General features: G+C 49.4%; 1 protein-coding gene across 2 annotated transcripts in view; it reads left to right on the forward strand.

Moving 5' to 3' along the window:
- Col5a1 (collagen type V alpha 1 chain) overlaps nt 1-19,933 on the forward strand; it is a 155,088-nt gene extending 135,155 nt beyond the window's left edge. The window contains exons 59-66 of one of the 2 annotated variants that reach the window (XM_031369508.1): nt 390-443; nt 1,199-1,234; nt 2,639-2,692; nt 4,769-5,024; nt 5,741-5,853; nt 9,365-9,433; nt 12,836-13,069; nt 17,316-19,933. In XM_031369508.1, coding sequence (XP_031225368.1) covers nt 390-443; nt 1,199-1,234; nt 2,639-2,692; nt 4,769-5,024; nt 5,741-5,853; nt 9,365-9,433; nt 12,836-13,069; nt 17,316-17,462 — 963 coding nt within the window. In that variant the 3' untranslated portion in view covers nt 17,463-19,933. Of the gene's footprint in view, nt 1-389; nt 444-1,198; nt 1,235-2,638; nt 2,693-4,768; nt 5,025-5,740; nt 5,854-9,234; nt 9,304-9,364; nt 9,434-12,835; nt 13,070-17,315 lie in introns of both variants that reach the window. The other variant, XM_031369507.1, reaches the window with a different exon arrangement.
- The last annotated feature ends 892 nt before the right edge of the window (nt 19,934-20,825 follow it).

Here is a 20,825-nt window from a genome sequence, read left to right on the forward strand (position 1 = left end):
GTCCGCTATGGTGAGGCCTAACATTATGAACTGAGATATGTGACCAAGCTGGGCAGGAGGTTGGGGCAGACTTTTCTGAGTTCCAGTAATGTATGGTAGGAGTGGTGTCTTAATCCTTCTAGCCTGGGCAGGGAGCTGACCCTGGGGACTTCAGCCTGTGGCTGATGTTCTAGTCAATCAGTCCAATCCACTGAGGTGATGTGGTGGCTCTCACTATGATGTAAACTCCACCCAGAGTGGTTGACTACAGCTGCCAGTCAGGATTCATGGTCCCTGGAAAGGGGACTATGAGGGAATCCGGAATTATGGCAGGGTCACGGGGGTTACCTCCCTCAATTCCACCTCCCTCATCTAAAAGCTGGTAACTTGCATTTTCTGCTCCTTTCCAGGGCATCACAGGTCCTTCTGGTCCACTTGGGCCTCCTGGTCCCCCTGGCTTGCCGGTATGTATCTAGGATGGATGCAGGGGTCTAGAACCCAGTGGATACAAGGACAGATGGGAGATGGGTGAGCCTGTCCAGAGAACCACAAGGATGTTAGGAGAGATGATTGAACGAGGGTTGATTTGTACATAACACAACCTTGGAGTCCTAAGGGACAGGAGCTGGAGAGGAGTTGCTGCTCCCCTGATTGCCTTGCCAAAGGGGAGGGGAGGGGCAAACTTTAATCCTTAAACCCATCACAAAGAATGGAGAGTCTTTTGTATCTGGGGAGAGGGAGGGGAGCGGTTTGACTCTCTTCTTCCCAGTGTGCATGAATAGGGCCATCCCAGTCCAGGCTTAAAAATGAGGGAACCTGTTTTCTTAGGAATCTAGCCTGGGCCTCCCTTGTGTTTTGAGAGTCCATCACTCCAGTATTATCACCACATCCCTGGGCTCTACCCACTCTGACTGATCTGTGTGGGGTGGACCTTGGGCCCATGTGGCCATGGGTATCCAGCAGCGGATTCCTTCCAGGCCCCAGAGGAGCGCAGGGACCTCTTTGGCTTTTGATGTCCAAATGGCATTCCCCAGATGAGCATTGTGGGCAGGATGGCCTCCTAGGAGACACCCCCCTGGAGGGTCAGCGGCAGCCACATTCACCCTCCTCCTGCCCACAAGTCAGGCAGGTGTAGTGAGGACTCTTAGATGGTAACCAAGCAAAACTGGGACCTGAGTGGCCCCTCTGTTACTAACGTTCTGACTTCTGTTCTCTGTAGGGCCCTCCAGGTCCCAAAGGTGCTAAAGGGTCTTCGGTAAGTAACTCTGTCTTGTCGGGGCCTTGACCCCAGACTGCCTTGTAGGTGGGAGAGGAGTCCTCTAGGACTGTACCCCCACCCTGGGCCCCCCCTGAGCCCCTACCCCGACCCATAGCTGTCCTTTCCACACCTCCTCTTTTCTTCTTCATTACACTGTGTGTTGCTGGCATTTCTTGTTGTCTTTAGGTTTTTGACTTTTTTGTTGTTTTTTTTAATTTATTTTTTTGTTTTCAAAAAACCAATTGCTCTGCTGCTGGCTGTCTTTAAGTATTATTTCAATTGTAGCTGTTCATGGGGTAAAGTGGGAGAAAATTAAGTGAGACTAGCTAGCTCTGCCAGATCCTACAGCCTCTTGACACTTTGGGCTAACATGTAATAATCATGTGTATTATGGACGTTGGTGTGGCTTTTTACTATGTATACATGACATGTTCTGATCAAATTGGGGCCATTGGCATTGCTGTGTCTTTACTGTTACTATGTGTATGGAGCCCTCCAGCCTCTCTAGATATACATGAAACCTAGCAGGCTAGAGTGTGTGTGTGTGTGTGTGTGTGTGTGTGTGTGTGTGCGCGTGTGCCCCACTGTGCTATAGAATACTCTGTTTTACTCCTTCTGTGTACCGTGTTTGGTATCCACCATCTTGTCATCCATCCAGGGCCCTGCCCCTCCCCCAGCCTCTGAAAGCACTCTTCTATCCTACCTCCTGCTTCCTATTAACTGTTAATGTTCCAAATTATTATACATTGTATTTATGTTAATATTCACTTCTGAGTGCCCCTTACCTATCTGTCCCTCTCCTAGTCCCTGCCCCACAACCCCACCACCGCCCATGCAAAGACAAGATGGCAACGCTCCTTGTATATATATAAGATACATTCCTTATTTACTCACTGGATGGACACCTGGGCTGACTCCACATCTCAGCTTTTGTGGCCATGTGGGTGTGTGAGCATCACTCAGATCTGACTCAGACACACTGAGAGGTGGCACAGCAAGCTCGTGTAGCATGCCCATCTCTGTTTGGTTTTCAGCATAGCAGAGCCATTCTGCATTCACACCAGCAGTGCCCCATCCTCTCTGGCACTTTTTATCTCTCTGATAATGGTCCTGCTGGCTGTGCTTTGATGAAGGCCCACTTGGGCTTACATTCCCCTGATGGCCCACATAGCTGCCATGCTTCCATAAGCCTGTTTGTTGGCATTTTTGTTTCCTTTGACACCTGTCTCCTGTCTTTCTAAATGAGCCTAGCCCATCTCAGGCCAAGGTGGCTGGGTCTGGCCTCAGGAGCAGGGAACCCTGCCTGCCTTGTCCCTTTGTCCTGGCCTTCTTGGAGCTAATAGGTCATTCAGAACACAGGAGGCCCCATGACCAAGTACTGCTTTGTTGCTTTCTCCCTAGGGTCCCACCGGCCCAAAGGGCGAAGCAGGCCACCCAGGACTCCCTGGCCCACCCGTGAGTAGTCTGTGAAGTGTAAAGGGGAGCCAGGGGATTGTCTGTTTGTGGGGCTTGCTGTCTGAGATGCAATGAGACTCGCATGGCATACCCTGGGGATACAGAGGGGACTGTGAGTCTCACAGGCTGATATATCAGTGGGCTCATGGGCTGACTCGCCCTGGGTAGGATTATTGGCCAGAGAGATAGGGGATGTACATGTGCATTGATGTTACATGGTGTGTGAGTATATATGACTATGTAAGTGTGTCATATTGATATACATACATATATGCACTTAGTTGTGTGTGTATGTATTCATATGTGTAAGTAACAATTTGTGTCTATATACACATTTGCTTGCAAGTATGGACTTGTGCATTTGTGTGTACTCTATACACATGTGTGCAAATATGCATTAAGTATATGTGAAAGTGTTCATATATGTATCAACATGCACATATTCATGCATAGGCATATATGTACATTTCTCTGTGCTATATGCATGTGTGAACATGTATGCATGTGTGTTTAAGTGTGTGCATATGTATTATGTGAAAATGCACATATAAATGTGTATATATATATATATATATACTTCCCTATGTATATGTATGTATGCTGCTTTACATATTGTTAAGATAGATATGTATGTGCATATATGAACATGCATGTGTATGCAAGGATATGTTTTTCTGTCTGTGTATTGTGCACGTTCATGTATGTGTGTGAACATGCATTTGTAAATGTGAAGATGTGTTTCTATATGTATAGGTGTGTGCATGTATATAAACATGCATATGTATATATAATACAGAGGATGCTTGCAAACATATGTGTAGATATATGTATATGTATTTATGTACATGTGTACATGAAATGTATATCGTATATTTTTACATTGGTATTATACATGAGCATATATGTATTGTGAATATACATTCATGAATGTGGTATATACATTTATGTGCATGTGTATGTGATAACATACCTGTGTAATGTGTAAGCATGACTCTATATGTTTATGCATGTGAACATATAGGTGTTTCTGTGAGTGTATTGTGCATGTGTGTATGAATATGCATATATACATATGTAGGTACTTCTACATGTATATATGTATGTGTATATGTATATACATAATATATAAATGTGTGTATTACTATGTGTGTATTATGCATATGTATGTGTATGAAATGGCACATATAAACATCCATGCATGCTTCTATATGTATATTGTGCATTTGTATAGTTGCATGACTAAACTTTTCCTGGGGGGATACAACACACATACCTACTTAACCCCAGAAAGGGAGCCCACTGTAGACCAAAGGATGGATACGGTTCAAGTCCAACTTGGCGAACCATGATTTTTATAGGACTTATAAGGAATATGGGTAAGAATTCACTTATAGGAGCAGAAGTGACTCAAAAGCAGCTGCATCTTCAAAGCCTACCCCAGCCTGGGTGACAGCTCACAAAGCTGGGAACTTGGAGCAACTGTGCAGCCTACAGGCAGCTCAAAGGATTGAAGAGTGTCCTTTCTAAGTAGCCCAGTTGACCTAAACTTCTTCCAGGCAGCTTGACTGGTTTTTGTATCTTCCAGGCATCTAGTCTGGTCTCAGAGTCTTTGCTGCTTAACTCTGCTTTTCAGAGAGGGACTCTAAGCTTTCATTGCTTAGTAGGGCAGGGAGAGGCCTCGTGAATCTAGTCAGTTTCAGGGACTTCCTGAAGCTATTTTGAATTGTTTACCTTCCTTTTAAAGGTACTTACCTGCAGGATTGAATGTTTCAATCTTGGAGGAAACTTTTACATAGCTGTTATGTGTGATCATGCCTGTGTTTATATGTACACATGCCTATGGATGTATATGGTTCTGTATTGTGTATATGTGTGTATTGTGTCAACATGTGTGGTTCTGTGGTTGTATGTACATGCAGGAAAAGCTTGATGTGGCTGGATGCTGCCAGCCCCTAGACTATCTTACACAGAGCCTGAGGGACCCAGACTTCTGGCTTAGGGTCATCTTAACTCTGCCCTTGGGACAGGGTCATTCTCATCTTTTCTTACTCATAACTGCTCTCTTCTGCACCCCAGGGTCCTCCGGGTGAGGTCATCCAGCCCCTGCCAATCCAGGCATCCAGGACTCGGCGGAACATTGATGCCAGCCAGCTCCTGGATGATGGGGCTGGGGAGAGCTACGTGGATTATGCAGATGGCATGGAAGAGATCTTTGGTTCCCTCAACTCCCTGAAGTTGGAGATCGAGCAGATGAAGCGGCCACTAGGCACACAGCAGAACCCAGCCCGTACCTGCAAGGATCTACAGCTCTGCCATCCTGACTTCCCAGACGGTGAGGGAGGACCACAGTGTGGGAGACAGGGCCAGCCAGAGCCATCCCCACACTCACTCACATCTATGAGAGTAAATTTGGCTAGGTCCCTCATTAATCTTCAGAAACATAAGAGAGGGAGGTTAACTTGTCAGGAGAAGCCAGAGAGAAGAGGAGTCAAGCATCAGAGTGTCAAGGCTGATTAGATATTATCCTGTGGCCTGACGCTTAGCTAGCCCTGAAAGCAGCTTGGTGCTGTGCTTGGGAAAGTGGGTTTTAAGCACTGGCAGAACCGTGGAACCTCACCTTCACCCTCATCAAACCAAGGGTCTGTTGAACAGTAAAATGAAATCAGCTTCTCTTTCCCCAGAAGTAGGGATGCTCCTCCTGCAGGATTTGAGGGGTATCTGATTTCAGTAGATTCTGACACCACGCCCATGAACTTCCAGGTTCATTTCGGAACATTCTTTGTCTTTGTGCCATCCACCCATCAAGGTCAGCAGACACTTAGACAGTATGCTTCATGCCCCAGCTGCATTCCTGCGAACAGAGCTGTCCGCTCCTCTTTATGCTCCCCGCAGGAAAAGCAAAGTACTGTGAGATAGGAAAGGAGGCTGTGTCAGTGGCTTTATGGCCCTGTCTGTGCATTTAACAGCTAGACTGAAATGTTGCGGTGGCTTCTGCAACAGTCCAGGGAGCCATTCTCATGAATCTGCCTCCCTGTCTTTGAAATCCAGGCGAATACTGGGTCGATCCCAACCAAGGGTGCTCCAGGGACTCCTTCAAAGTCTACTGCAATTTCACAGCCGGAGGGTCCACGTGCGTCTTCCCTGACAAGAAGTCTGAGGGAGTGAGTACCCATGTCAACTGCTGGCTTCCACTCTGGCCAGGGTTTCAGTGTTTCCTGTTGTGTATACAACTTTAAGGCTAAAAGCCAGTGGATAATCGGCTATATTATATTATAATATATTATATATAACATATTATATATTGTATATTATATATTAATAATATAATATTATATATATATATATATATATATATATATTAACTGGATAATAACCAAGAGCATTCTTCTGGAAATCACGCTTAAGTTGTCCTAAGACAAGACAGTTTAGGTGTACAACAGCAGGTGCAGCCTAGGTTCCTGCATGTGAAGAACAACTGCTCTGAACACGCTCCTCCAGCCTCCACATAAAGATTACCCTGGGGCTGGCAGCTGTCCCTGGGGCTCAGCAGCGTCACAGCCCAAACCAACTTAAAACTTTGAAAGGCCTTTGGGGACAAGTGAGAGAAGAACTGAGGCTGCTGTGTGCCTGAACTGGGGGTACCAGCTTATTTCTGTGCGATCTATTCCAGGGTTTTCAGGTGCCAGGCAGGGGTATGTGTGAGGAATCTGTAGGCAGATTCTGGGTTCTGACTCGAGATTTTGTGGGGTATCAGTTATTCACCCCTGTGGCCTTTCTGAGCTCACTCCTGTAGGTAGGGTTTTGTGTGCATGTGATAGGTGTGTAAATTGTGCTGCAGAATCTATGTCAGAGGCTACTTTGGCCTGCGACAGGCAGGCAAGAAGATGAGCCTTCCCATATCTGAGAGGATGGCCATGACCACAGCCTCAGTGTCCCTCCATCTGGCCCTCCATCAGAGTTGTCCCATGCCATTTTCTGGAGGCCACAGCAGGTGTGTATGTGGCTCCAAACCACAGCTTCCTAGCAACCCTAGCGCTTGGGAAGTAGGTTCCTGCTGGAGAGGGCATAAGGGCTCCCTGGGGCTGCCACCCTCTCTCTAAATCACACCATAAGAGTGGTAAGCGCCAGCACACCCTTGGGTCCCACTCTGCCGCTGGCAGCAGGTGCAGAGCAATCCCTCCTGCACTCTGATATACGGACTCCCAGAGATGAGGCAGGGCTTTGCAGGGGTCTGAGACATGAGGATCTGCTCTACGGGTCTTGTATCCCTCCATCTGGCCAGAGCTGTCGATGGAGTTAAGCCAAGAACCCTTTCTCACCCCTCTTAGTGCCCTCTGCAGACAGCTACTCATAGCCAACCTGTCTCTGGGACTGTGACAGATGGCATCTATACAGACACTGCCCTTGGTCCCCTTACTTCTCCCCCATGTATGGACTGTGGGCTGAGCCAGAGTTGCCCTGCCCAGGATAAATAGACCTTCTCCTAGAGCCAGTGAGACACAAGGCTGCAGAGCCTGGAGCAGGTATGATCAGAAGTCTGAGCTGAAGCCTGTGCTTTGTGGCCCTAAGTTGGGAGGAGCTTCTCCTACACAATTTGAGTGTGGCCTTGACAGACAGATCTGAAAACCACAGGCAAAGGTGCAGGACTCTGAGGGGGAGAGAGATAGGCAGACAGGGCACTTCAGTTCCCCAGCAGTCAGGCTTTGTTCTAGCACCCAGCCAGCTCAAAGGGGGTGATCATATTGACCCATATCCCTGACTCTTCCTCTCTTAGCCTTTGGGCCTGGATCCCATGCATGGGTCTCTAGAGGTCTGGTCAGCCCAGGACGTCTAGAAAACTCTAGTTTTCCACACCAACAGTGAATCAGCCCAGAGACACGACCTCCTACCCTCCCCCTACAGAGGCTCAGCCACTCATTACTTCAGCCCATATAATCTCTAAGCCCACTCTGTTGGTCAGTCTTGCATATCTGCAGCCTTGACTTTCGTAGAGATAGACCCCCAAGTGAGACTCCCCAAGGAGGCACAAAGGCAAGCCCTGTGATGGAGGGGGTCACCTTAGCCCTACAGTTTCTGGAGGCTTTGGGGACAGCCTCTGTTCCTTTGTCATGACACATTACCTAATGGCTCCAGGAACCCCAAAGACCATAAGTCCCCAGTGAAGGCTTTCACACACACACACACACACACACACACACACCTCTGTTGTATGCCGTTTTCGGGGGAGACACCAAGAAACATCTTTCCACCTCATAAAGGACAACAACAATAGAACAAAGACTGAAAATATAATTCCATCCAGGTCTAGCTGAGTAAAGCTGTAGAGTTTATTGGGGTTACTCACAGGAGCTTGGGTGACTCAAAAAACATCTGTCCCACTGAAAAGACCACCACAGGAGGCCCACAGTTCACAAAATCTGCATCATTGGAGTTTTTTGACTGGCACACAACCTGGCTGGTGAGAGAACCCCCTTTTCTCACCGCTTTTATAGCATTTTAAGGGGCCTTCTGTATTCTGTAAGTCTGAGGAGGTTCCTGAGACTTGTGAATTGTGTTTACTCCCTGAGCCTTACTAAGCTTAGCTCTAAGAAAGACGTTTCCATTTGGAGGATATAACTGCACAACACTTCACCCCTCTAACTCTAACATTGTTTCTACATCTCCTGTTGCAAAAAATAAACTTCCTTTAATGACCAACTAAGCAGCAGTACTGTATAGGCCTAAACACCAGTGATTAAAAGGTAACTTGATAGGTACATATGAGTTCCCTTCAGTGAAACAGACCTTAGACCTATTGAAAAGCAACTGGTGACACCACAACAGTTGTACCACTATGGCACCAATGTGTACATCTTGTCTGGCTTGTTGGAAGCACAGCACACAGGACCCAGCAGCCTATTTGGTAAGTTCTGGCACTAAGGAAGCCAACCAGAAGGGGGAAGCTTCCAGCTCAGTCTCAGCCTGATTCTTCCATGGCCTGAAGCCAGCCAGAACAGAGGGAGCTTCCCATATGGCTACATACTCGACACATGCCACACCCATGTACCTTACTCACATATACATTATGCATATACACTTATGCATATATGTACACACACTGTACACACACACACACACACACACACACACACACACACGAACCACATACACAGTGAGTCTATGTTGATGCAGTACCGGGTGGCAGCTGAAGAACCTGACCCATTGTCTCTTAAAACTTGAGAGCAGGATGAGGAGATGTCTACACATTGCTAACCCAGATCTCATGCTGGCTGCAACTTTCCCTGTCACTGGCATGAGATTTCTGTGTTTGTCATCTACTGTCCCACTATTATCTTTCAGCAGTCACTAGATGCCCTGGTGATAGGTGCACCTGTAATCCTCTAGAGCAGTTCTCACCCCATGTCAGCTCTTAGGGGAGGAGGCATAGGTATCTTGGCAGGACACAGGGCCTGGGAGAGCTGGGAAGGTCTGTCTGTAGAGGCAGAAGTAACCCTTTCATTTTCTGTTTCTCTCCCTCCCCACCATCCCTGCCTGATGTGTAGGCCAGAATCACTTCTTGGCCCAAAGAAAACCCAGGTTCCTGGTTCAGTGAATTCAAGCGTGGGAAACTGGTAAGGTGACACCTTGTTCTTTGCATTTGTCACTTTAAACCCGCCATCTCCTATCTTGCAGAGTAAAATGGCCCGCTGGCCCAAAGAGCAGCCTTCCACCTGGTATAGTCAGTACAAGCGGGGTTCCCTGGTAAGTGGCCGCCTCATGCTGCCTGCTTGCGGCTCGGCCTGGCTCTGGATGCTGCATGGGCCTAATCGCAGCTGGGGCCACACCTGCTATGGCCCTTTAGGCCAAAATGCTCCACATGCCTGACCCAGATGGGTGTGATGCCCCTTCGTCTCGCCTCTCCTTTCATCCTGGAAGTAGGCGGTTAGCATCCCACTGAGACTCAGGGGCATCTGCAGCAGGAAGTGGGCACGCCAGTAAAGTCACATGCTGCTTATGGATGGCACACTTGGCTGGCAAGCCACAGGTCAGAGACATGCACTGAGTAGGAGAGCCTTCATAAGTTCATGGGCATGGCGAATCAGGTTCACAGAGAGTACTTGCAGACCCTACCATTCACACCCTCTTTCTGGGCTATGCAAGGCCCTCGGGCTCTAGCTGCTGTTGGCCTTGTAGGCGCCAGGTGCACCCCACATGGGTGTGTTTGTGCTTAACTTATGGGATGCGTATCTTAGAACATAACCTATCTTGGAGGTGAAGAGATCTTAAAAATGTCCCCCAGAAGGCTCTTATGGCCAACATGGAGGTTAGAAACTTGTTTAGATTCACTGCTGTGAGACCAATGCTCTCCCACTCAAAATGGGACATTGTCTTTTCCTCCAAATTCTCAGGGCCTTCAGTAAAGTCAGCTCAAACCTTTGTAAAACCCAGCTAGACTTCAGGTTCCAGGTCTAGAGAAGAGCACACACCTTCTTTTGACTCTTTAATCTAGTGCACCTCTCCCAATGACTCCTTGCTCACACAAACCCCACTGGGGTTTCTGCTGCCTCTCAGCACTGCACCAGCCTCGGCCTCTTTAGTGAGCACAGAGCCACGTGGCTTCAGGGACCACCCTGCCCCCACTTCCGTCATCCCTCAGCCTGGAGGCACGCCTGGCTTTATGTCAGGGTCCTGAGGAGCTCACCTCTGCTGTGGCCTGGACTCTTCGGGCTTCAGCCCCACAGCCTTCTCCTCCCCTGCTGGGAGCGGGGCATCCTCTTCTGTTGCTTCCTCTCCTCTGCTCCCTTTGCTTTCTTCAGAGGAGAATGGTTGTCACACAGAAGGACCTGTCAGGAGGGAGACCCAGTAGCAGTGACAGGGGATCTGAGGGGTCAGGCAAGGAGCCATGAAAATAGAACTGCTCAGGGTTGAGGTCCATTGGGTCATGTCTGCCTGAACTTGACCTGGCTTCTCCCCTCTCCAAATGGCTTCCACCTGGTATAGTCTAGGTCCCCCAGGGACAGCCACCTAATTGCTATCCTTGCTTAGGAAGCAAATGGTCATAGAATACCTATGTCTAGGCACGCCCCTGTCTGACTTTATCCTGAGTTGGTTATCAGGGACAGAGGCCAGGGAGCATCCAAGGCAAACAGCCTGCCTTCAGGCTACACTGCCTGGCTCCCAGTTCCCAATAAGAACGAGGAGCTGCCTAAGATGGCCGCTCACGTGGAGGATGCAGGGAATCGATCCCCTAGGGCAGGTCCTCTTGAAGACTTCAACCTGGGACAGTACTAGGGCTTCAGGTCCTTCTGTGTGGCCACCCCTGCCTCTGCTGTGGCATGTGTCCTCTCTCAAGTCAGTCGTGTGTCCTCCCAGGAGCCCTGGATGCCTGAACTGCCGGTTGGTATGCATTTTTCCTTTGCAAAGTCTGACTGTGGGCTTTTCTCAAGGAAGTGGAGTGTCCTTGGTAGCGTGGTAATTCCTAGGGTGTCCCACCATCATGGTGGGAAGGAACAGGTCCTGGGCCTGCCTCCACCACCGTATTCTTTCCTCCTGTTTCTGTTGAAGTTGTCACGTCTTCTTGGTCACCATGGCCTGTGCCACACCTGGCACGGCCCCAAGCATTCCTTCACTGCCCACATGGCAGACACGGAACAGTGTTGGAGCATCAGCTGCTTGGAGCTGGGTTTACCAGGATGAGACACTGACCTCTGCCAGTCTCTTTCCTGATGCAGATGTCATTTACAGGACCTGCCTCGATGAGCTCTGCCACTCCTTGCCTGGAGAGAGGCCTTCAGTCACCAGGCTTGGGGAGGCCGTGCTTTCTCCCTCAGCTCAGGGTTTTGCACACCTGATAATACTGATGCCTCAGAAAACTCTTTGCAAAAGACAATGAGATTCTTCTCTCAGGGTGCCCAGCAGAATGGCTTGAGATACTGGTAACACTGTGGAAGCCCTTTACAGGGTGCCATTCTCTTTCCCACTTTGCTGTGGAGAGTGGGCCTTCCAGAGAGGGTCTTATCTCCAGAGCCCTGCACTACCTGCTTGGAGTGGGCAGTGGTCTGAAGGATAGCCTGTTTGCTGCCTCAGAAGCCTGTCCCTTGGCAGAACAGGATGCTTTTGTACCTCCAGGGTACACCTAGTCACTCCGGTTCCCACACAGCTCAGACCCTGCTCAGGCTAGTCCATCATCCATCCAGGCTGTGCTGTTCCTCAACATTCCCCAAGCTCTCTTGGCCATTCTAGCTCTTGATTCCCAAGAGGGGGCCTTATATATCCTGAACACTCAGCAGCAGCCTTCCATCTGTTCACAGAGCCCATGCTGCCTTCTTTTGCTCAACACAGTGACAGCAACAAGAGTTTGAGCTCCTGTGCTTGTGGCATGTGTGCTCTGAGGAAGGTGACAGATGGGCACCAGGACACAGGACCTGGGCTAGTGAACCTAGCCTCAGGGGTGTCTTCAGGGAACAGTGAGAACAGTGACAGAGCTGGGACCAGAGGTGACAGTTGCAGCATCTTCTGCCTGTGGGCCATGTCCCCTACAAAGAGAAGAGCCTCTGTCAAGACTCAGAGTCAGATAGAACACTGAAGAAGTGCTAGGGCAGGAAAGGGCACGGTCGCCAGACTCTGGAGCCTTTCTACTGCAAGGCCTTATTCCCATACATTTGTTCTCCCCAAGGAATCAGACCTTGCCTCTTGCCCCCAGCATCCTGACTCATCCATAGGAGTGTGGGGCCTTCTGTGTCCCATGGATGAGAAGGCGGGTCTTAGTGGAACACCATGTGGTGCAATCAAGCCAGGCAGACCCTGCCAAGTGGGGAGGAGGTGACTGGCTCCTTAGAAGTGGCCTGGAAGCTGGAGGCAGAAAAGAGGGTCAAATGCAGGAAAACCTGACCTAGGCAGGCTTCCTGGAGGAAGCAGGGCAGGCACTGAATCTAGAGAGGCAGGGCTGCTGGATGAAGGGTAATAAGCAGACTGTCAGTCTCTGAAAAATATGAGGTGTGTTTCACTTGGCTCCTATTCTCAGGGCTCTCAGGGATGAAGAATACAGAAGCTTCCAGGCGGCAGCCTAAGGGGGCAGGCTTGGGTGAAGCCCTGTGGGTGTGGGAAGCTGTTCATTGCTGCGTCTCTACCCTGCTCACGCCCCCTTGCTATGCCTACCCCCAGCTCTCCTATGTGGATGCTGAAGGCAACCCTGTGGGCGTGGTACAGATGACCTTCCTGCGGCTGCTGAGTGCCTCTGCCCACCAGAACATCACCTACAACTGCTACCAGTCCGTGGCCTGGCAAGATGCCGCCACAGGCAGCTACGATAAGGCCCTCCGCTTCTTGGGCTCCAACGATGAGGAGATGTCTTACGATAACAACCCCTACATCCGCGCCCTGGTAGATGGCTGTGCTGTGAGTATGCCTCCCTTGGGTGCTCACATAGTGCAGATTTATGGAGTACTTGTGTGTGCTGTACTCTGAGCTGTGTGTTGGGGATGGATGCCTCAGGAGCCAAAGAAGTCCCCAGCCTGGCCATATCAGAGTGTGGCTGACCTGGAAGGTCCTGGTTGAAGTTTTGAGACCACTCCCACTTAAGCAGGTGTTTTCTGGGCAGGGTGAGAATTATGGACTGGCTGTCTTTGTGTATGCATGCCTACGTTTGTATTTGTGCATGTGCACTTGTATGTATGAGTGTGTGGACAGCTCTGTCCGTGGAAGGGACAGTGGCTGTCATTCCTGTAGAAAGTAAAGGTTCTCACTGGCTTTAACCTGCCAGGTAAGCAGTTGGCTGACCAGTAAACTCCAGGGATCTGGCAGCGGCCCACTCCCACCCCAGCACCAAGACTGCCAGTACCACCTCCCAGCCTTCATTTTTTTTTTTTTTTTTTTTTTTTTTTTTTTTTTTTTTTTTTTTTTTGAGACAGGGTTTGTCTGTATATCCCTGGCTGTCCTGGAACTCACTCTATAGACCAGGCTGGCCTCAAACTCAGAAATCCACCTGCCTTTGCCTCCCAAGTGTTGGGATTAAAGGCGTGTACCACCACTGCCTGGCCCCAGCCTTCATTTTTAAGGAAGGCTTTATTTCGTCTTTATTTCATGAGTGTGTGTGTGTGTGTGTGTGTGTGTGTGTGTGTGTGTGTTGCTCACATGTATGTCTATGTACCACATGTATGCCTGGTGCCCATAGAGGCCACAGAGAGCCCTAAATCTCCTAGAACTGGAACCGTGGGTGCTTGAGGCTAAACCCAGGTCTCCTCAAGAATAACAGGTGCTCTCGTCCATGAGCCATCTCTCCAGCCCTCAGACCCAGCTTTTAAACTGTGGGTTCTTGGGAATCAAACTCTGCTCTTCATGCTTGCATGACAAGAACTTTTCTGACTGAGACATCTCCCCGGTCCGGGACTGGGCTTCTGAGGGAGAAGCCAAACATATTGGGGAACTGTCTCCACAGCTCCGGGGTCTGGCTCACCCTGAAAGAGTGTGGTAGCTGAAGTGGAAGTTCTCCTGACCACAGCCCACATGGGCCATCTCCTCATGGGAAGGCCTATTCTGTTATAAACACACTGGGCTGGGGAGGGGGAAGCAGCCCCCCACCCCATCTTTACTTCTGGAAAGATCCTGTCTTGGGAAAGGTGGGAAAATAATGGCTCAGAACAGAATAACCCGCTGATGGAAAAAAACTGACTCTGTGTACTGGGAGGGAACTCAGGGAGGGAAAGCAGGCTGGCAGGAATGTGGATTACAAGGCAGTCCAAAGTGAGCAGTAGGCTGACTGGAGAGGTGAACTGCTCTCTGCCCTCAAACCCCTGAGTTCAGCCATGATCGGAAAGGTCACAATCCTCTCCTTATTGGTGGGGCTCCTTCAGGATTCTCCTATCTTCCACATGCAGGCCAGCGGCGCCAAGGCCTGCCCAGCCCTAGGAGGCCAGCTTGGCTCACTTTGTAATCATGGCCACTGAAATTGGAATGCCAAGGCTGCTAATGTGAGGCTGGGTAGCCTGATTGACGGGACTGCCAGGCAGCTGGCCCTGTGGCGGGGTGGAGAGTCATTCCACATCAACCTATTGTTTGTGCAGTTTGTGGGCCCCTGGGGGGCCGTTCCTAGCTGGCAATGGTTATTTATGTCCCTTCTTTAAATATGTCCCTCTCTAAGCGCTCTGGTAATTGGAGCAACGGGGCTCCACAAATCTGTGTGAAATCACCTGCCAGCTCCACACATGGTGGTCCCTGGGGTGGGAGAGAAAGACCCATTTGATGCTGATGCCGTAAAGGGAGGAAATGTGAGCTGGCATAGGCCTGTGGTCTCATGACTCTCTGGTGTGCAAAAGTGACACTCCATCACTGACCTCATCTGGCTCCCCAAGACTCCAGCACCTTCCGGGGACCAGGAAAGGCCAGGCTGGTCACTTCGTGTAAGTTTCTGGGGTCTGGGTACAGAGACCAAGATGGCAGGGGTGACCAGCTCTGACTCCCTAGCCTAGCCAGGAGAGTGAGGGTCTCAGATACCCCCAGCCAACTACATGGGTATGTAAGTCCAGCCCCTGAAGCTACCAGATCCCCCACACATACCTTTTTTGAGAGAGGGTTTTTCTACATAGCTTGAACATAATCCTCTCATTAGTACAGAGTTGTAGAGTCTCTCTGTAGTCTATAGAACAGACTGGCCTTGAACTTATAGATCCACCTGCCTCTGTCTCTTGAATTAAAGACATGGGCCACTGTTCCTGTCTCTTTTTTTCCTCTTATATTGTTTATATGTATGATGTACACATTTGTGCTTATGCATGCATTTCGTGTATTGGCATGTAGGTGCACGTGTGTGTGTGTGTGTGTGTGTGTGTGTGTGTGTGTGTGTGTGTTCCAACATTAGGGTCTTTTGGGAATCATCTATCTTATTCATTGTGAGGGCAGGGTCTCTCAATCAAACCCAGAGCTCACTGATATGGCTTGTCTTGCTAGCTAGCTTATTCTGGGATTTCCTGACTCTGTCTTCCAAAGATGGCATTAGATCTTTGGAGTTGCTACACCCACCTAGCATTTACCTGTGTTTCTGAGGGTTTAACCTTCAGTCTCCATGTTTTCATGGCTAACACTTTAACCACTGAGCCATCTCTCTAGCCCCTCAGATACATTATATGGTAAGTTTTGGCCAATGATCATGGTAGTGGAAAGGTATGGCCATTCCTTTGGCCAGTCTCCATACAACCTCCCTGGACAGGTATTCCTAAAACTCAACCATGTTCTAAGCAGCTAGAATCTGTGCCAGGATCCTGGTGGCAAATTCTGTTAGCGTTTCTCAAGGGACAGCCAGAAAACTATAAATGACAAAATTGTCCAATTCATTTAAGAAAACACAGATCCTGAATCCACCTCTTAGTTAGGATTTTATTGCTATGAAGAGATACCACGGCAAAGGCAACTCTTATAAAGGACAACCTTTGGTTGGGGCTAGCTTATAATTTCAGAGATTCAGTCCGTTATCATCACGGTGGGACACATGGCCTAAGTGACTTATAGACAACAGAACTACTCAGAGTTCTGCAAACAGGAAGTTCAAGGTTGGGGCCATCACCCTGGGTTGTACACAGTCAACTTTTGCAATGTTGTCACAAGGCAGAGGTGGAGGGTCTTTCTGGATTCCCTTCATAAGGGAAGCAAAGCCACTTGTAAGGGGTCCATTCTCATGGCCTAGTCATCTTTCCAAGGCCCACCTCCCACCATCACCTTGAGCAATAAGGTTCCTATTAGGATTTGGGGTCCACGCTCAGTCTACTCCCAGAGAGAATAAGGTCGTGCAGCTAAACACCAAGCATGGGAGTTTCTGGACTGACCCAAGGTCAGTAGACCCTTTCTTCCAGGCTGCACCCTGGCATGTTGCACCCGTAGTTAACATGTGAGATGGATACTGCCTGTCTGCTTTCTCATGATTTCTGCAAGGGAAATCTCATGATTTCACAGACCAGACACAGTTTCATGTGAATGGAGTTCACATCCATGGTAGTGGAAACTCTGGCTCAGGACAGATGTCCAGTGGATAGCTCAAGATGCATGGAAGAAAGGCAGATGTCAGAGACCGTTGAAGGAAGTCGGCAGAATGGCAGAACCAGATTGTCCTCTGTGATAAATGTTCCAGACACCTGACGTTAAGCTTGCTTGGCTTTAGGGACAGATACACTCTTGTGTCTTCCTGCCTATATTCTGTGCTGAGAGAGATATCTTGGCTGGCAACTCCCTCATCCTGGCTAAGGCTCAGCCTGCTTTTCTTAGGAGAGCCTTGTTCCGCTCTGCTCAGGAGTCCTGAGCAGTGCGGAGCACAGGAGGGACACTGACCTATCTAACAGGCTGCTCAGGCCCTGCACAGTCATGACCCTTCTGTGCCTCAGTTTACCCACTTCACTCTGGAACAGGTAGTATGGAAGGTTGGTTCCCTTGCCTGCCCACACCTGTGAAGGGGCCAGGCATAGCTGCAGAGCTCTACTTCCCTCTCCTGTGTGAAGTCTTAGAGGGGTCCCGTCACACCTCTGCTCAGCCATGTTTCCTCCAACTTACTGTTCTGCTAATTTGGTGGCTCGGGAGTTCGTGGAGATTGGGGTGGAGAGGAAACTGGGCCAGGGTAGGCCGCCAGCTCTAACCCCCTCCACTTCTTCCGCCTTCCTAGACCAAGAAAGGCTACCAGAAGACGGTGCTGGAGATTGACACCCCCAAAGTAGAGCAAGTCCCCATAGTGGACATCATGTTCAACGACTTTGGTGAAGCCTCGCAGAAATTTGGATTTGAAGTGGGGCCAGCTTGCTTCCTAGGCTAGGAGCTGCTGAGCCCACCGGTCTCCTGAGCAACCTCGTGACCTCAGCACCCCACCTGTGGGCGTCCTGTGCACGGCCCATCCCGGACAGTGAACAATTCTCACCCCTGCCTGCCTGACTCATCTGTGCCTCGGACCCTCCGTGGCGTTGGACCCCCATGCCCAGAGAGAACAAAGGGAAAGAGCCGTGTCCCCACGGAGCCGAATCACATGACCTAGCCACACCACAGCCTCTTGCCACGCTTCAGCTCTCCGGATAGGTTCATCAATGGTGTTAATGGACCCGTTGGCCAGGAGTGGGGGCGGGACCGTATTTGAAAATCACTTTTAAAAATTTCAACTTGAAGATATGTATTCCCCTTGACCTTCAAAAGATGTTCTGAGGTGGTCTCGTAAAGGTCGCCAAAGCCTCCATTTTTTTTTTTTAAACAACCCTCAACACATCCACTCAGAGGCCAAATGTCATTCCACACGTGCCTTTCCGATGGATTAAAGGTGCTTATGTTTTTGTGAGAATTTTAAGTAAATATTTGTATTGTATTGTTATAAATGTTAAGTGTGCCTGGCTTTCAGTCTTGCATGGAAACCCAGCCTCGGGCCCATGGGGAAAGCGGGTGGCTGGGACAAGACACCCGCTCGGGCTTGCAATCCGGCTCTCTCTCGGTAGAGGGCATCTCCTTACCCCACCCCCACAAGAATGTGCAATAAATTGGAAATTTGCCCAGTCAGCAAGAAGCCTCGTTGCCACTGCAGGTGCCTGGACCCCTTCCCAGGCTCTTTATTTTTGCTTTTTGATTAGCTCTGGATAAATTTTTATGGGGAGGGGAAAGGCATTTGCTATCCTGCCTTTTCTACATGCACTCAGATTAAAACGCAGGCTTAAATTAATTCTGATTGCTTCCTTTTTCCGTGTTCCTTCCTGCAGAGGCTGATGGGACAGTGTCCAGGGCTGGAGAACCACGTGTTCTGTAGATGATAAATAACTATGAACATTGGTGCTGATTTTTTTACACTTGTCTCTTGTGGTGCTATGTGTCCGGAGATCCTTAGGCGACACTAGAGTGCCTGTCATGCCTCGTTCCCTCCCCCACTTTCTTTATCCTGGCCATTCTCCACATTCTGAGATTTTTGCCAAGGACCTGAAGACCAGATTGGTGCCAAAGACCTTTCTTCCCTCCTGGCACCTTGTGCTCATGATGGTGGGGAGTCCCTTCCTGAAGCCTGTCCCCCTCTCTGGGCTCTGCTTACGTCATTTGAAAACACATGAGCAAAACAAAGACTTCCTGCATGGCCCATGGTGTGTGTCCATGGTCTCTTTCAGGTGCTGGATGTTTGTGGTGCTAATTTCTCTGTGTGTGCCAAGATGGAATGGGAGCTGCTGGGTGCCCACACTGACAGCCAGACTGCATTGTGAGCAGGGGGTGGTCTGAGAAATGTGTGATGGACTCTTGGCTCCAGGGTCGCTGAGCTGATTGGGTTCGCACCACTCCTGGTGCCCTGGGGGCAGTCAGTGCTGGGGTCCATAGAGATCTCTCTGCACGCTGCCCTCTCCCTCTTCCTACAGGGTGTGTGTGGTGGTTGAGGGGGGAGCGGGTGCTGCCTTCTGAAAGCAGAGGTCTCCAGGATCAACAAGGAAACCGGAAGCCTCACCGAGAGTTGTCTCTTTCCACCACGAGAAAGCTATGGTGCCCACAGAGAGCCAGCTGTCAGCCCGGTGCTTGTGTCCCCACCACAGCCCTGAAGTGAAGGAAACCACGGTGAAGCACCCAGGAGCAGCCAGGATTGATGAATACGCATCCCCCCAAAGTTCCCTGAAGAACAAGTTCTACTCTTGCCAAAGAAATGCCTGGCCTGGAGCAGTCTCCTGAAAGCCAGGATGCCACTGTGAGCCAGGGACTGCTGTGCACGCCTCTGCATGAGAAAAAGCCATATTGGAAGATGGCCATATGCCCTGTGGATTCTGTGTAGGTCATGTGATTCGGTTTCTGCCTCCCACTCCATCTGATTTCGCTCTGTCCTGTTCTTCTGTCGGTCCCTTCCAAGTTGTAATTTGCATTGAAACCCAAAATGTGTTCTGTTCTCCTCAGTCCACTTTAACTCCAATATTTTACAATAAAATTACTTCTTATATTTGCAAAAATGCCTCTGGCATCATTTTATGTTTCCATTTTCTCTGGTGTGTGCGCTCTCTCCATATATATATTTATGTATAAATATATATATTTAAAAATTGGGCAAATGCTGCTGAAAATACACACAAAGTAAACAGAAGGGCTGTGATAAAAACTATAGGACCTTGGGTCTTTTAAAATTCCAGGCCAAATGATACATTGTATATTTCCCAGCAGTCTAACCTAAGCCTCAGATTTTAACTTCTCCCCAGGAAGAGTGTTATAAAATATTTTAAACTGTGTAACAAAGGAATCATTGTAACAGTGTCTCAATAAAGGAGTTTACTGTTTACACCCCTGAAACTTGACTGGCTGTCTTCTTTGCATGGCCAGACCCTCTGTCACCTGACTCTCCCTGTGCCCTACAGCCCAGGACATTTGGAACTGTGAGCTGGAGGATGGTGGTCAGGAGGGATGGAGACTGGCTACCTGGCGGACACCTCTGGTTGCTGTGGGCCTAGTTGTGGGTCTAGCTGTGGGCAGCTTTGTACCCATGAATGGGTATTAGGATGCAGCTGGTCCTGGGGTCAGAGGCCTTCGCTTTCACTCGGGGCATTGTCACCCTGAGGGGAAGTGCCTAGATCCATCAGGTGACATCTTTGCGGCTAGATGACCAGATCACACACCTTTGATTCTTGCCTTGTGGCTGGAGGAGGCAGCATGTGGCTCACCTCAGTTAGTGAATGACATTCAGCAAATGGGACACTTACCTCCTGCCTCTCTCTGAATGAATGGTTCGGTTTTGTATGTCACTAGCCATGGCTACATCCCATCAGGTTCTGGTATCATGCCCCCCAGCCGGTCACGAACTTTTACCATCTCTCCAAGAAACACATTCTTCTGCTTTGCGCTGCTTTGGGCCACCACAAGTGATATTGCCACCACCAAGCCCCAGTCCAGTGGATCTCAGTGTGACCCACAGCCCCACAACAGTCATCACTCTGACTTACAGATGTTTTGTGAGACAACTAGTCAAATGTTTCTGCCAAGCCAGCAGGTAGTTCACAGGCTGGGTCCTTTGAGAATACTGCCCTGATATCCCTTAACCATGAAGGACTTGGTATTGGAGGAGAAACCTGCCCTCTGTCAGAGTGTAAAGCTGCTGGATATTACACACAGGCAGGATATTGAGTCTCAGATTTTGATAACTTGATAGCTTCAAGGCTTGAAAGTAGATGATGAGGCCTAGCTAGGA

Source organism: Mastomys coucha, unplaced genomic scaffold (assembly GCF_008632895.1).
Source record: "Mastomys coucha isolate ucsf_1 unplaced genomic scaffold, UCSF_Mcou_1 pScaffold15, whole genome shotgun sequence".
NCBI lineage: Eukaryota > Metazoa > Chordata > Mammalia > Rodentia > Muridae > Mastomys > Mastomys coucha.